Genomic DNA, 17,062 nt, shown 5'->3' on the forward strand with positions numbered 1-17,062 from the left:
TTATTTTAAAGGGGTGACGATAAAAAAAAAATATTTTCTTCAACCCTCATTTGAGTCAAATAACCAGAAGAGAACTTTAAGCTCAAAGTAGCCTTTGGACCCTGCACTGTTGACCTAAAGCATGTTTGTCTTGACGTAACATTCCTAGAGTTTTCAAATGAGAACTTCGCTCATGTACAACAACAGCCTCATTTCAATCATCAAACAATTAAGGCCGCGACTCAAGTTCCACCTGCAACAGCACAGCCTTTATATAAAACGTCTAATCATCAACTCTATCTCTGGGATGTCCGGTTCCAGACTGGTTCAGACCGGTGAAATACTGGGAGGTAAATAATAAATAGATGGCAATCAAGGTCAAGAAGACTTCGTATCAGACTTGGCAGAGTCCAGCGGAATACGTGTGGCCGTCACTTTCCATAGTTCCTGCAAAACAAACAGTTAATTATTACCACGGGATGCTAACTTTTGGTTGGATTAAAGAGCGCTCTTCAACCGCCTGCACAACAGTGTGTTCTAGTGAATGGAAATTAATAAGATCAGCTTCATCTTTTAAAGTGATTTCTTCAAAACATTTGTTCACTATATTTTCCTAAATAAATAAATGAAATACAAAGATGTAAATAAATATTTGAAAGAACATATTTTTAAAGGTTTAGCAAACTTTCCTTTTATACTGTATTTCCATTATCTGACCCACTGCGTTCCAGTGTTTTTAATAATATACGTTCATTTTTTATTGTGTATTTATTGTGAGAGAGTGAAGGATCTCTTTGAGTGCATATTGAAAAAAAACATTAACACAAATTGTTTAAAATAAAAGTTGATTCTCAGTTCAACATTACTACCATTAGGTAACATTCATTTAATGAGTAAAATGAATTACATTTATGTAGAAACTCATTCATCTGGATTATCGTTATTAAAAAGAGACAAAGAACAATAAACCTTATTATAATAGGAAAATATTCTACATATTATTAGGGCATTTATCATGTTATAACTGTATTTGTGTAGTTAACTTATGGAAATAGATTAAAAGAATACATCTAATTTAACTACATTTAATGTAACTATATTTTATGGTGTGACATGTTGTCATGTGACCCATGCTTGCTCGGTTCTCGGTTCTATAATGGCACCAATTCTGACATAAAACTCAATTTTAATATCACTTTCTCCGATACAATATTGTGTTTAAAATAAAAACCTCCAACATTTTTTTTAAAATATAGTGATGACTGTGATTTGCGGCACTTTCACTTGCCTGACAAAGTGCCTCATGCGCGTGTATCAGACACACACAATTTAGCCCTAAAATTATACTGACAGAACTCGGTTTTTTATACACCACAATTTTACCCTCAGGAAATACTTAAGGAAAGTGTTTTACTATAGAGATAATTCAAAGATATTATAATATTCATTATCATAACAACAATATTTAGATTTGGACAGATTTTGCTCTCATTCTTGAATCAATGTTTAATGAAACTTTTCAAAAGAACCAATTTGGCAAAGTATTATGTTCTTCACATGCTTGCACACCAAATCAGTCATGAAGTCAAAACGCAGCACTGGAGTAATAAATGTATAAAATCACAAGTTAGGAATGAAGTCGTAGATGTTATGAATGAAGGTTATACATATTTTTTTTAAGTCGAAACAATTTGTCTTAAGCATCCGTGAATTTTTCATCTGATCGTCAAACATGGTCGTGTTTTGAGGATGTCAGCATTTCCATCAAATAGTAGACGATCCATTTTAAAGACAACCTTGTTGCCAGAAATGTGTGTGAATATAATTATTATTTACTCATGCTTACACCTGATGAAGAAAAGATTCAACCTTATACAACTCATATGTACATCTATATCTATTCAGTAATTTATATTATAGAATATTTGATTTAGGTTGTGTTTCTTGTCTTTGTATGAGAGAAGGATAGAAGATTGAGTTTTTGGTGCAGTTTCTTCTTCTTGTTTTCTTCCTAGAAATCTGTTAAATCCATCCTGGTGTTTATTTATAAGCTTAGATGCTCCTTGTTACACTAGACATGGTTCCATTTATTTTCCGATGCATAAATAATGCTGATTTGTAAACCTTTTGAAATGCATTCGTAATATGTTTGAGTGATGAATCGAGTCACTTACTAGCTGTTCTATCCTCTCATACTGCAGAAACTGTGAGAAGTCTGACGGGACTCGTTCCACCGAGTAGCTGCACTGGCCGTCCGTCAGGTCCTGAAGTTGGTTCAGGCAGTGGCGGAAGTGGTCGTAGGCCTCGCAGGACACGTCCATGTGCCTCAAGGTGAAGTTCATCCTGCAGTTGAAAGACGAGATGAATGAACCGGCGACTGTAACCCGAGCTCAAGACTGCAGCGAAAAAGTGTCGCATTTTCAATATATGTCTATATATATATGTAATCAATGTATCAATATGTATCAATATATGTAATATATGTCTGTCAAACTGAGCCTGAGAAACCTGGGTGTTGTATTTGATAAAGACATGTCTCTTGTTCAACACTGCAGAAAACTGACCAGAAACTGTTTCCTTCAACTGAGAAAAATCTCTAAACTTCGGAAAATGTTGTCGGAACATGATCTGGAGCTTGTAATCCATGCGTTTGTTTCTTCTCGTCTGGACTATTGTAACAGTTTGTTTTCATGTCTTAACAAGAAGGATCTGTCTCGCCTGCAGTTGATTCAAAACTCTGCAGCGAGAATTCTCACCCGCTCAAGTAGAAGAATTCACATTTCTCTGATCCTTAAAACTCTTCATTGGCTTCCAGTTTCTTTCAGGATCAACTTTAAAATTCTGGTTCTTACTTTCAGAGCTATTCATGGTCAGGCTCCTCCTTACATCAGCGATCTGATCCAGCCTTACACCCCAGCTCGGGCTCTGAGGTCTGTGGATCAGAATCTACTGATGGTTCCACGCACACGGTTCAGGACCAGAGGAGAGAAATCCTTCCAGGCTGTTGCTCCTAAGCTTTGGAACAATCTTCCTCTACTGACTCCTTTAAGAAACATCTTAAGAAGTTTCTATTTGTTCAGGCTTTTCCTTGATTTTCTGGAACTCCTGTGTTGTTCTCAGTATTTTCTTGATCTTTAAAGTATATACTTTTTTGAGTATTGTTCTATTGTACTATTGTTTTGATTGTTAAAGCGCTTTGTGACCCTGGTCTGGAAAAGCGCTATATAAATAAATATTACTTACTTACTTACATATATGTAATTCTTAAATATATTAAGATATTTAAAACATATTCAAAAATAAAGTTTGAAAAACATTTTTTACAATAAAAATGTAAAATAAATGTCGAAGAAATCTACATTTACGTTTCAATTTGTGTTGACTTGACCAACATTTGTGATATATAATCAATATAACTACAATTAAGAGGACCTGAAATATGCAACAGTTAAAGACAAGGACAGCCACAATTTTGCTTCTTTTAAATGACTATGTTAAAGTACCTAAACTTTACATTTATTTACATAGGTTAGGCAAAAACATCTTACATAAGTATGTATCCTGGATTGAAAGGAAGAGGGGACATTCCTCAAATGTCTAATCTCGAGCTAATGACCAACTGAGTTTTACAAATAAAATATAAACAAGCTTTTGATGCAGCACATTTTCTCACAGATTCTTTCATTTACCGTCGCACATTGTTCACTCCAGACCTGCCATTAGATCAAATATTACACACGCAACGTGTATAATATTACGTCACTCTTTGAATTAATGCCAACAGAAGCTGAAAATCTATTCTTGTTAGTCCTTAAACAGTGAGGCCAAAACTGCACGAATGCAAGTTACTGCAGTTCCATGTAGAAACATGCATCATTGTTACACACTCAGTAATCTAAGAAAACCACACCTGTCAACACACAACCCTGGGTAAACAAACCCAGATTTAATAAGTCTCGACCACAGCCAGACCAGTGCTGAACCACTCTTGCGTCTGCAGCAGACGTGTGTCTACACATCCTCTCTCAGCACATCACGATGTCGTTGTTCATGAACTGGTATCAACCTTTTTTCGATGGAGATGTAGATGATGCAGTCGTGGTGAAAGTTGCTGCAGAGGCGACACACGGTGCAGAAGAAGGCGTCGGTAAGATCGTCCTCATAGCAGACTGGAGACAGAAACATGGTACATGTTATTTTAGTGACAATAATGATAAATAATGATCATTTGAGGTTGCGATTTAAGAGGGTTTTATATAAGAAGCTGGACCTACTATCAGCAGCAATGATGACTGTGGTGTTGTCGTAAAGATCTGCTACTTCATCCTCTGTCCAGCTGAAGTCCACATCAGAGTCTGCAGGAAACAAATAAATATATAACATAAGTGTAGAAAGCTATCAAGCACACACTCACAAATCTGTCAATGTCCTTTCTTTTTCTTTATAACAATGCACACATCATCCGGGTTAACATGTAGATGTAAAGACATTTTAGGTAGTTTAACTTGTGATATAAAATCAGCATCTGTTAGAATGAGAGGAACCCGCTTCAAAAATTAGCATCACTTTGATGTAACACAGTTAAAAAATAGAACACTTTGAAACTAAAGGAAGATCTAACTGATGGGACCACATAATTTTTAATGAATTCTCTAAAAACACAAGAATAGTCGGTTTATTTCTAAAGCAATATTTAAATCTGTTTCCATTTAGATTTTGTTTTCATTTTCCAATTTGATGCAAATAATTTTATGTTTGTAAAGTCAATTGAATGTATCTGTAATAATGTCACACATCTTCAATTAAACGCTTTGTCTTCTTCCGCTTTTCTGGGTTCCTGTCAATAAAAGGCGAGTTATAAAAGTGAGTTATAAAAACTTGTCTATAATAAAAAGTTTCATGGCTTGTGAATACAGACTTTATTCTTAGGGAAATACTTATTCACCGCTAATACTCAAGAAGTAAATTCTCTCTGTGGGATTTCGTTGTAGGAGGAGGTGCAGCAAATATAGAGAAAAAAAGTGTTGTGAGCACAATAAAGGTAAATGAATAAGGAAGAAAAAACGCAGTAAAACTAACAGGATGTTCAAATCACATGATACCAGTGACCTGTCTATCTATGTGTAAGTTTGATGTATATGTCTTCTTGTAAGGAATAAGAACAGTATTTTAAGCGTCTAGTATATACTTTTTTAGAGTATTTAAAATCAAAGGATTTAATATGTCATCAATTTGCTAAAGCAGTGGATAGTGAAAAGAATGTTTAACCAGGGTGATGACTGACACTGTTTTCAAAACACTAGTGACGTACAAACCTTTGGTGAGGTGAGCTGAGGATAACTTTTATTCAACGACAGGACTAGTTATTTAGTTGTCTAGTCTAGTCATCAACATACACCATTGTGGTCTTATTATTTAATATTAAACAGAATATTGCAGGGAGTGTGTCACCTGTGCAGAGGTCGTACTGCAGCCAGTCCAGCTGTCGCACCTTAACTTCACCACCTGAAAACCAAGAAAAACATTTTTAAAATAACATTTTCTTGAAGCTTTTACGTCGTGGTGTTTTTGAGACCAAGGATTACAAATAATTATTAAACCCGTGAACCAAAATGCACTTCTTCATCCATCCACCGTTATCAAATATGTGTTATGTTTTAATTTCAATTATTCACAAATATTGAATCATTGAAATCAAAATATAACAAATATTGAATAAATGAAATTTAAATATAACAAATATTGAATAATTGAAATTTAAATATAACAAATATTGAATAATTGACATTAAAATATAACAAATATTGAATAATGGAAATTAAAATATAACAAATATTGAATAATTGACATTAAAATATAACAAATATTGAATAGTTGAAATTGTTTTAACCTTTCAATATTTAAAAAAAAAAAAATTGAACCATTTAATATTCTGATGGCACTGATGTACTTCCATACACATTCTTATTATGACAAGATGATGAGACTCTTAAATGCTAAAAACGTTTTCCTTTCCATCCTTGAAGAAGTTCTCAATTACGTGTGTAACTGGATAGAGATTTAGGAGCTTTTATTTTGAAGTTCTGCATGAGAAAATTCTTACAACATAATGTATGCCTATTCAATTTTAACAAGACTCTACATATCAATTCCTTTTTATACAAAGGAAAAAAACGTTTTGCTTTGTTTTCTTGATATAAATCAATTTAAAGTTAATATAACCTTTTTTTTTTTGCCTCTCACGTCATCAAAACTATCCCACTTAGGGATAGGAAATAGGTTGGAGCTCTCTGCTTTAGTAAAATATCTTATTTTTATTTTATGTTATTATTTTTTTTGATGAGGATTTATCTTACTTCATTCACCTGCTGCAGAAACAAACACGTATATACAGTGTATGATGTATAGAGATCTCACCTGCAGTCTCAGTAAGGTGCTTATTCAAAGATATGTTCTTCTGGCACATGTTTAAAAGATCTTCACCCACATCTGGAAAACACATTTTAAAGCCATTATAAAAAGTTGTAAAACAAAATTGTTACTTTTTAATCATCAAAAAATAACAACTATATACCTGTGCAATAAACATTTGAGGCCACTGTTGCCATGACAATGCTGGTCAAACCCGTTCCAGCTCCCAGCTCCAAGACATCAGCTGCTTTAAACAGGAGTTTGTTTGACAGGATGAAGTCGGCGAGCAGGATGGCTCCTCTCCACACCTGACGGACGGAACATTACATTTAAAATTCATGATGAAAATGATCCATTTCTTGATGAACTCAAGCAGTCGAAATATACTCTCATGAACCATAACATTATGACCACCTGTCAAGTATTGTGTAGCCCCCCTTTTAAGTTTGTGGGTCTCATCTTACCCCCGTTTTAACCTCTGACAAAACAAAAACAAACTCCATGGCTCCGTTTCTAAATTCCAGGTACCCAGTGTCAGTCAGTGACTGAAGTCTATGATTACTTCCTGGTTACAGCAACGTAGAGTATTATCCAACAATGGTTAACTCCATTTCAAATCTTGACCTGAGAACAACTGGATCCATGTCTCCAGAGGTCAGTTGATGGCATCTGCTCCGTGACGTGTTTGAATTGGCAGCAGGTGAACTGACACAGTACTGGAAAGATGGTCAGAACTTTGAAGCTGCTATTTGTTCCATTTTATATAACTAAGCATGTAAAGAGAAAAAGTATAAAATCCATAATTTCTTGCAGTTTATACATAGAATCACCATGTTCAGACAACTAAATATAAATTAAAACGGTTGATCCATACGATTTTATCCATAATTTCACTGTAATTCTATATCAAGCTTTGATAATCAAGCAAGTAAAATCATGGTATAATAATAATTGTTTTCACTACTTGTTTTTTGACTGACCTGCTTGCCGACGTCCTCCAGAGGCGTGGCCATAGTATGCTCTAAAAAAGTTAAACAAATAAACTTAATGATTAATTTCTCAATTGAAAAGCAAGTCATCAGACAAAAATACTTAAAATAAACGATGAAACTACTCCGATTATAAATATATCTGTGAACTTGACATCTCTCATTATGAATTATCATTAACCTCTGTCTCGCCTGCAGTTAATACAAAACTCTGCAGCGAGAATTCTGACCCGCTCTAGTAGAAGAACTCACATTTCCCGATCCTTAAAACTCTTCACTGGCTGCCAGTTTCTTTCAGGATCAAATCAAAAATTCTGGTTCTTACTTTCAGATCTATTCATGGTCAGGCTCCTCCTTACATCAGTGATTCTATTGATGGATCTTCTGACTTCTTCAAGAAACATCTTAAGACCTTTTTATTAGTGCAGTATTTTAAATGTTTTTTCTGGAACTCCTGTGTCTTGGACTTTTAAAGTATATATTTTAACTGTGTATTATTTTTGATCGTTAAAACGCTTCATCACCCTGGTCTAGAAAGGCACTTTAAAAAATAACCTTAACTTGACTTTACTTTACCTCATGACCAGCAGGAATGAGTGTATTCTTGGATATTTCACGTATTAAGTCAACAAATTTATTTCTGCTTCAACAATTTGAACAGCTCACCTACAAATTGCACTGCATGGTGCTACCAGAAACCTGTAATTAACTCTTTTTTTTAATCACCTTTTTTTGTCAATGTACTAAATGAACTCTTACATAAAGAGACCCTTAGTAAGGGTATCAGTTATAAAACATGAGAATCTTACCAATAACTATATGGCCATCACGGCATAAATCCACCTCCTCCTCTGAATCCTCCTCTTCTTCATTCTCTTCCTGTCTGAGAATGACAGGACAGACCAAGTCCCGGTCGCTACTTTCAAGTATTCTTCTGGGCCTAAAGGAACAACAAGTCATGGTATAAACAACATATATGTTTTTATTCCACTACAAAATAGAATAATAATCAGGAATAACAGGAAATGGGGTCAAAGGTTGAACAAAAACATGTACCGGTGTGTGACATCGAGGTCTCCATCCTCGTCCAGCTCTGGCTCATCTTTGACTTCTCCACCATCATGTTTCTCTTGATGCGTTTCTTCATCCACATCCTTTACCTTCTTTTCTGTGTCGCTGGCGTGTTTGTCATCATCTTCCAGGATCTTGAACCTCGAGACAAAAACTGATACGGGAAGTATCATGTATTAATCATGCATGAACGAGACAAATAATCACTGTAGCTTCAAGTTACGATGAAATAATGAAGCTTTTGGAAGAATCGCATAAATACTCTATATGGTTAAAAGTTTTGAATGAGTAATACTGAATAACCCAACAGAGCTTTACTAATTCCTCTCAGCTTATGTTGCTTTTAATCCTCAGTTCCCACTTTTGTTGTCTAGGTTGCATATAAAGTAAGAATTTATTCATCTCTACAAACAAAAGACATTTTCTATTTATTTTGCACACATAGCTCAGTAATACACCCAGCTGTGTTCATTATGGGGCAGATACAGAACAAGACAGCAAACCAACGTAACAATTTTTTTTTTTTACTTTTTATCTTCTTTCCACTTCTATTTCAACATTCAGCATTTTCTCACAAGCACACACACACTGCTAATAATGGTTAAATTAAATAATAAGAAAAAAACAGGGGTCTGCCTGTTTTCTAATTGACACTTGCGATTAAAACCGCACAATCAGCTTCCTTCCTATGTAAATGTCAGAGTACAGATTGGAATCCTACTACTGAACTGGGACCTGAATTTTGGCATTCCAATCTGTCCTAGGATGACTCCAGATTCTACTAGTGAATTCCAGTCTCTACTAAGAGAGATTGTAATGTAATTAATGTAATCAAACCCTAACCCATATCAATATTAAGATCCCAGTTCAGTAGCAGGATTCTAATATGTACTAGTAGTATTCAAGATCCAACTAGTATAGATTGGAATTACAATCTATACTAAAAGGATTCTAGATCCTACAGGTAGTGGTTGGATTCCATTCTGTACTAGTATGATTCAAGATTCTCCTAGTAGAGATTGGAATACCATTCTGTACTAGAAGGATCTGGAATCCTACTAGTACAGAATTGAATTCCAATCTGTACAGTGACATAAACATGGAAAACTGAGACTGTCCTGGACACCACTTCTATAAATGGAACTAGTGCAGGGTCTCACCCGGCTGTCCAACATAGTTGAGGCGTGTCATGTGGTTGCGTGAATTGGGTTGGAGCAAGTGAACGTCTGATAGAACACGATCATGTTGAAAAACAATCTGGCTCATCGCGGAGCAGTCACGTGCCTCCTGAAAACCCACAGAGACGTAAAAACACATGAATGAAACCACACGATAAAAGGTTTAATGAACTTTTAATTGAATTATCTAAAAAAAAAGGAAACAAAGATTATTTTCCTTGGTATAAAAAGGAATCAATATATAAAGAAAAATGTCTTAAATGTTGTTGTCATCCAGTTGTTTACTACAAAACTTGGGTTAATATTTCTGTGCGAAAACTGGAATGATCTCTGGTAATGAATGATAGACACTGTAATGTTTAATTTACATGTAACTTTATTTACAGTCTGGTCTTTGTGAATGTGTCACATCACTCTTGTTCCCCTTAGTTACCCCAAGAATCAACTAATAATATAATAATAATAATAGTAGTTCTTTCTGCCTCATTTAGGTCAATTAATTAAACAATTAAATTACACAAATAGATAACTACCGTATATATAATGTTTTTGCTCAAAAGGAAAACATGTATATGACGGATGTACCAGTTTCTGTCTCTTATTTTAGCTGCCGTGTTGTATTCCGATATGCCATGTGTCAGGCTTGTTCAGAGTTGTGTGCCAAAGGACTATTTGTGGCCCTTAATGCAGTATAATGCACCCCAGAGCCACCTTTCTAAAAATCCATGAAATATTAATTTGAACTTTCCTTCTGTCTCCAATTTCTCAATCTATTTATCTGTGCAATTATTACTCTTTTATTGTCAATATCCATGTATATTTTAAGGCACATATTGGTTTTAATTCAATTAAATATATTTGAAACATAAAAGTTCTATTTTTATTAAATCTACTTGGATTTTTACTTTTATAGATGATTATAAAAAAGGTGGCCTATGGCATTGCACTTGTTCTTGTTGCATATCCTGTACTTACACTACAATAACAACTGCAACTTGTTTTTAGTATAATCGAAATGTATTGTTTTTCTAGACACACTTGTTGTTCAAAACATACGTTTCCGGGGCATCAACAATAGCTTTAAAGTATATTTATTCTTATCCCTGACATTTATCTGGGGATTATATATTATTTCTATTTATAGACTTTGGATAAATCCTTCTTAAGCGACAGACTTTACTTCTTAACCAAAGCTACTCGTGCGCTTCGACAAAAAACCTACAATAAATAAAAACACCGACTAAATGAATAACGACAAAATATGTTTATAAACGATTTAGTGAGGAAAGCAGACCGACCTGAGGGTCAACAGGAGTAAACAAGACAACCTCATCTTTGAGCTGACAAGTGTCTGTCGCTGCCATTCCGATGGGGCAGCAGCGCTAACACGTCCGGGCGGCAATCGAACCCACATGATTGGTTCCGCCTTTTCCAGAAAACATTTAAATTGATAAATAATTGAAATACTCACGTGTAAAAAGAGTAGAAACTAACAATAATAGATACGTTTCACAGTTTCCCCTTTTTTTTTTTTAACTTAGATGACAAATCAAACTTGAGGCATGTGAGCCAAATCCGGCTTGACTCAACATCAGCGTGGTATTCCAGTGAAATATTCGGCAATTCTACTTATGATAATTGACTTACCGCTCCTTGAGTTGTAACCTGGAGATGTTTGAATATTCTTGATGACATTTGGAGATATGTTGACAGAGACAAAGGGATGGTTTCTCGTAACAAGCAGGTTGGGGAACTTAGGCAAAGGTAAAACACAAAGCTGAATTCCAAACATTCTATGAGTATGGTCGGGATTGTTGCAACATTTTCCTAGAATTCAGTTCGATTTTCTTTGCTAAATTAGTTTAGAAATGTGTCTTCAGCATTATCAATTACATCGTTCATGAGCCAACATAAAGAAAGACTCATTCACTATTCAAAACTTTTTATTTGGCCAGATATTGCTTCTCTACCAGAGGGAACTCAGTTCACTCATGCATGTGTTGCTTTTCCTCACCACCCCATCTATTCTGTTTATTAAAGACACTTTTTCCAAAATAAAATTAAAAAAGATCTGTGCCTACTCCATGAACAACACATTGAAATCCTCCGTCTTTCTCACTAAAACCATATGGCACGTGAACTTTTCTTAAAAATGCAACAATAGGAAACATTTATTTTATACCTATAGTTTTATAAACATTTCAACCTGTTTGTTATAGCAACAATAACTTCACACTGCAGTGAGAAAGTGACAAGTTTAATCAAAACAGTGTATCATAAAGACTTTTAAAAACAATAATGTAACTGTTAATACATGTTTTTTTTCCATAGACACGAGCACAGAGAGCGGAGGCAGCTGCTCCCGACTCCATCAATTGCACATGACAGAGTCAGTTATCGTGTAATAGTAATAACGCAGCGACAAGATGCAAACGAAGAGATGCGTCAAACAGTTAATCTATACTTTCTGACATTAAACCTTCATGTCTGTTTGGATGCTTGGTGAAGATATTTTCACTGAAGAATTCGGATGTTTCTTCTTAGGGTGGATCATCGTTTTCAAGTCGACTTTTTAAAAACATGGAACCTTCTATGATTTTTAAATATTTCATAAAGGGTAATTCAACTGACGAACACTTCCGTATTATGAACATGTTTAACATCTGATTACATTAATTCAAGGCATTTATATATTTTTTCTTTATATAAGAGCAAAGTTTTTTCAGTGAAAGTACTTACAGTATATTAGAAAGGATGACGACATTTATCTTTATTTCAAGCATATTTAAATTTTTTTTTTATTGAATTCTTGTATTTTAAAAGGATGACATTGAGTACAAGTCTAAAGGGACTTATACAACACTTACCTTTGCTGCATTCAATTCAGCATTTTTGTTGTTAAAATGATCATTACACTATGAGCCTGTTTTTTTGGATTTAATTTTTTTAATTGAAAGTCTCCAATTGTACAATTTATTTACTTTAGTAAATTGATATTTATTTCTTTTAAAATTCAGTTATGATATAGAAAACAGACACTAATGCCAAATATCACTTTATACCAATTTTGTTTTAGAACTGTATACAATTTTATTTCATATGTCAGCAACATTTTAAAATTGAATATTTATCACCAAATACTTTTCAGGATAATATATTCATACAAAAAATAACACACTTGAGTTGGAGAGATCATTCCGATGGGGCAGCAGCGCTATCACGTCCGGGCGGCAATCGAACCCACATGATTGGTTCCGTCTTTTCCAGAAAACATTTAAATTGATAAATAATTGACATACTCACGTGTAAAAAGAGTAGAAACTAACAATAATAGATACGTTTCACAGTTTCCCTAATCATTATGTGTTTTTGTATATATTTTGGTTTGACCTATTTTACTTAAACAGTTGTGCTTGTTTTTTTTTTTCAAACCATTTCCATATTAATGTTGCTAATTTGTTAAAAAACAAAAATCTAATTTTGATTCAAACTAACAACCTTTAAATCTAACTTTTTTTTTTTTTTACTTAGATGACAAATCAAACTTGAGGCATGTGAGCCAAATCCGGCTTGACTCAACATCAGCGTGGTATTCCAGTGAAATATTCGGCAATTCTACTTATGATAATTGACTTACCGCTCCTTGAGTTGTAACCTGGAGATGTTTGAATATTCTTGATGACATTTGGAGATATGTTGACAGAGACAAAGGGATGGTTTCTCGTAACAAGCAGGTTGGGGAACTTAGGCAAAGGTAAAACACAAAGCTGAATTCCAAACATTCTATGAGTATGGTCGGGATTGTTGCAACATTTTCCTAGAATTCAGTTCGATTTTCTTTGCTAAATTAGTTTAGAAATGTGTCTTCAGCATTATCAATTACATCGTTCATGAGCCAACATAAAGAAAGACTCATTCACTATTCAAAACTTTTTATTTGGCCAGATATTGCTTCTCTACCAGAGGGAACTCAGTTCACTCATGCATGTGTTGCTTTTCCTCACCACCCAATCTATTCTGTTTATTAAAGACACTTTTTCCAAAATAAAATTAAAAAAGATCTGTGCCTACTCCATGAACAACACATTGAAATCCTCCGTCTTTCTCACTAAAACCATATGGCACGTGAACTTTTCTTAAAAATGCAACAATAGGAAACATTTATTTTATACCTATAGTTTTATAAACATTTCAACCTGTTTGTTATAGCAACAATAACTTCACACTGCAGTGAGAAAGGGACAAGTTTAATCAAAACAGTGTATCATAAAGACTTTTAAAAACAATAATGTAACTGTTAATACATGTTTTTTTTCCATAGACACGAGCACAGAGAGCGGAGGCAGCTGCTCCCGACTCCATCAATAGCACATGACAGAGTCAGTTATCGTGTAATAGTAATAACGCAGCGACAAGATGCAAACGAAGAGATGCGTCAAACAGTTAATCTATACTTTCTGACATTAAACCTTCATGTCTGTTTGGATGCTCGGTGAAGATATTTTCACTGAAGAATTCGGATGTTTCTTCTTAGGGTGGATCATCGTTTTCAAGTCGACTTTTTAAAAACATGGAACCTTCTATGATTTTTAAATATTTCATAAAGGGTAATTCAACTGACGAACACTTCCGTATTATGAACATGTTTAACATCTGATTACATTAATTCAAGGCATTTATATATTTTTTCTTTATATAAGAGCAACGTTTTTTCAGTGAAAGTACTTACAGTATATTAGAAAGGATGACGACATTTATCTTTATTTCAAGCATATTTAAATTTTTTTTTTATTGAATTCTTGTATTTTAAAAGGATGACATTGAGTACAAGTCTAAAGGGACTTATACAACACTTACCTTTGCTGCATTCAATTCAGCATTTTTGTTGTTAAAATGATCATTACACTATGAGCCTGTTTTTTTGGATTTAATTTTTTTAATTGAAAGTCTCCAATTGTACAATTTATTTACTTTAGTAAATTGACATTTATTTCTTTTAAAATTCAGTTATGATATAGAAAACAGACACTAATGCCAAATATCACTTTATACCAATTTTGTTTTAGAACTGTATACAATTTTATTTCATATGTCAGCAACATTTTAAAATTGAATATTTATCACCAAATACTTTTCAGGATAATATATTCATACAAAAAATAACACACTTGAGTTGGAGAGCTCATTCCGATGGGGCAGCAGCGCTAACACGTCCGGGCGGCAATCGAACCCACATGATTGGTTCCGCCTTTTCCAGAAAACATTTAAATTGATAAATAATTGAAATACTCACGTGTAAAAAGAGTAGAAACTAACAATAATAGATACGTTTCACAGTTTCCCTAATCATTATGTGTTTTTGTATATATTTTGGTTTGACCTATTTTACTTAAACAGTTGTGCTTGTTTTTTTTTTTCAAACCATTTCCATATTAATGTTGCTAATTTGTTAAAAAACAAAAATCTAATTTTGATTCAAACTAACAACCTTTAAATCTAACTTTTTTTTTTTTTTTACTTAGATGACAAATCAAACTTGAGGCATGTGAGCCAAATCCGGCTTGACTCAACATCAGCGTGGTATTCCAGTGAAATATTCGGCAATTCTACTTATGATAATTGACTTACCGCTCCTTGAGTTGTAACCTGGAGATGTTTGAATATTCTTGATGACATTTGGAGATATGTTGACAGAGACAAAGGGATGGTTTCTCGTAACAAGCAGGTTGGGGAACTTAGGCAAAGGTAAAACACAAAGCTGAATTCCAAACATTCTATGAGTATGGTCGGGATTGTTGCAACATTTTCCTAGAATTCAGTTCGATTTTCTTTGCTAAATTAGTTTAGAAATGTGTCTTCAGCATTATCAATTACATCGTTCATGAGCCAACATAAAGAAAGACTCATTCACTATTCAAAACTTTTTATTTGGCCAGATATTGCTTCTCTACCAGAGGGAACTCAGTTCACTCATGCATGTGTTGCTTTTCCTCACCACCCAATCTATTCTGTTTATTAAAGACACTTTTTCCAAAATAAAATTAAAAAAGATCTGTGCCTACTCCATGAACAACACATTGAAATCCTCCGTCTTTCTCACTAAAACCATATGGCACGTGAACTTTTCTTAAAAATGCAACAATAGGAAACATTTATTTTATACCTATAGTTTTATAAACATTTCAACCTGTTTGTTATAGCAACAATAACTTCACACTGCAGTGAGAAAGGGACAAGTTTAATCAAAACAGTGTATCATAAAGACTTTTAAAAACAATAATGTAACTGTTAATACATGTTTTTTTTCCATAGACACGAGCACAGAGAGCGGAGGCAGCTGCTCCCGACTCCATCAATAGCACATGACAGAGTCAGTTATCGTGTAATAGTAATAACGCAGCGACAAGATGCAAACGAAGAGATGCGTCAAACAGTTAATCTATACTTTCTGACATTAAACCTTCATGTCTGTTTGGATGCTCGGTGAAGATATTTTCACTGAAGAATTCGGATGTTTCTTCTTAGGGTGGATCATCGTTTTCAAGTCGACTTTTTAAAAACATGGAACCTTCTATGATTTTTAAATATTTCATAAAGGGTAATTCAACTGACGAACACTTCCGTATTATGAACATGTTTAACATCTGATTACATTAATTCAAGGCATTTATATATTTTTTCTTTATATAAGAGCAACGTTTTTTCAGTGAAAGTACTTACAGTATATTAGAAAGGATGACGACATTTATCTTTATTTCAAGCATATTTAAATTTTTTTTTTATTGAATTCTTGTATTTTAAAAGGATGACATTGAGTACAAGTCTAAAGGGACTTATACAACACTTACCTTTGCTGCATTCAATTCAGCATTTTTGTTGTTAAAATGATCATTACACTATGAGCCTGTTTTTTTGGATTTAATTTTTTTAATTGAAAGTCTCCAATTGTACAATTTATTTACTTTAGTAAATTGACATTTATTTCTTTTAAAATTCAGTTATGATATAGAAAACAGACACTAATGCCAAATATCACTTTATACCAATTTTGTTTTAGAACTGTATACAATTGTATTTCATATGTCAGCAACATTTTAAAATTGAATATTTATCACCAAATACTTTTCAGGATAATATATTCATACAAAAAATAACACACTTGAGTTGGAGAGCTCATTCCGATGGGGCAGCAGCGCTAACACGTCCGGGCGGCAATCGAACCCACATGATTGGTTCCGCCTTTTCCAGAAAACATTTAAATTGATAAATAATTGAAATACTCACGTGTAAAAAGAGTAGAAACTAACAATAATAGATACGTTTCACAGTTTCCCTAATCATTATGTGTTTTTGTATATATTTTGGTTTGACCTATTTTACTTAAACAGTTGTGCTTGTTTTTTTTTTTCAAACCATTTCCATATTAATGTTGCT

General features: G+C 33.8%; 1 protein-coding gene across 1 annotated transcript; it reads right to left on the reverse strand.

Moving 5' to 3' along the window:
* Positions 1 to 10,996, reverse strand: mettl22 (methyltransferase 22, Kin17 lysine). The gene is made up of 12 exons (XM_087809091.1): positions 10,927 to 10,996; positions 9,611 to 9,737; positions 8,436 to 8,604; positions 8,189 to 8,319; positions 7,371 to 7,411; positions 6,554 to 6,698; positions 6,397 to 6,468; positions 5,431 to 5,484; positions 4,254 to 4,334; positions 4,046 to 4,148; positions 2,154 to 2,322; positions 1 to 426 (listed from the first exon to the last, which is right to left on the reverse strand). Exons 1-12 carry the CDS (start codon positions 10,990 to 10,992, stop codon positions 358 to 360), a joined length of 1,227 nt encoding a protein of 408 aa, XP_087665217.1. The 5' UTR covers positions 10,993 to 10,996; the 3' UTR covers positions 1 to 357.
* Between the last annotated feature and the right edge of the window lie 6,066 nt (positions 10,997 to 17,062).

Source organism: Callionymus lyra, chromosome 15 (assembly GCF_982586985.1).
Source record: "Callionymus lyra chromosome 15, fCalLyr1.hap1.1, whole genome shotgun sequence".
Taxonomy (NCBI): Eukaryota; Metazoa; Chordata; class Actinopteri; order Syngnathiformes; family Callionymidae; genus Callionymus; species Callionymus lyra.

Bases quoted from the DNA above. Each gene is read 5' to 3' on its own strand.
- mettl22 (XM_087809091.1), bottom strand. From the start codon at position 10,992: ATGGCAGCGACAGACACTTGTCAGCTCAAAGATGAGGTTGTCTTGTTT. The intron at 8,605-9,610 runs GTGAGACCCTGC...TTCCCGTATCAG, and splicing joins CAACTATGTTGGACAGCCGG to TTTTTGTCTCGAGGTTCAAG. The intron at 427-2,153 runs GTAAGTGACTCG...TTTGTTTTGCAG, and splicing joins ATGAGAGGATAGAACAGCTA to GAACTATGGAAAGTGACGGC.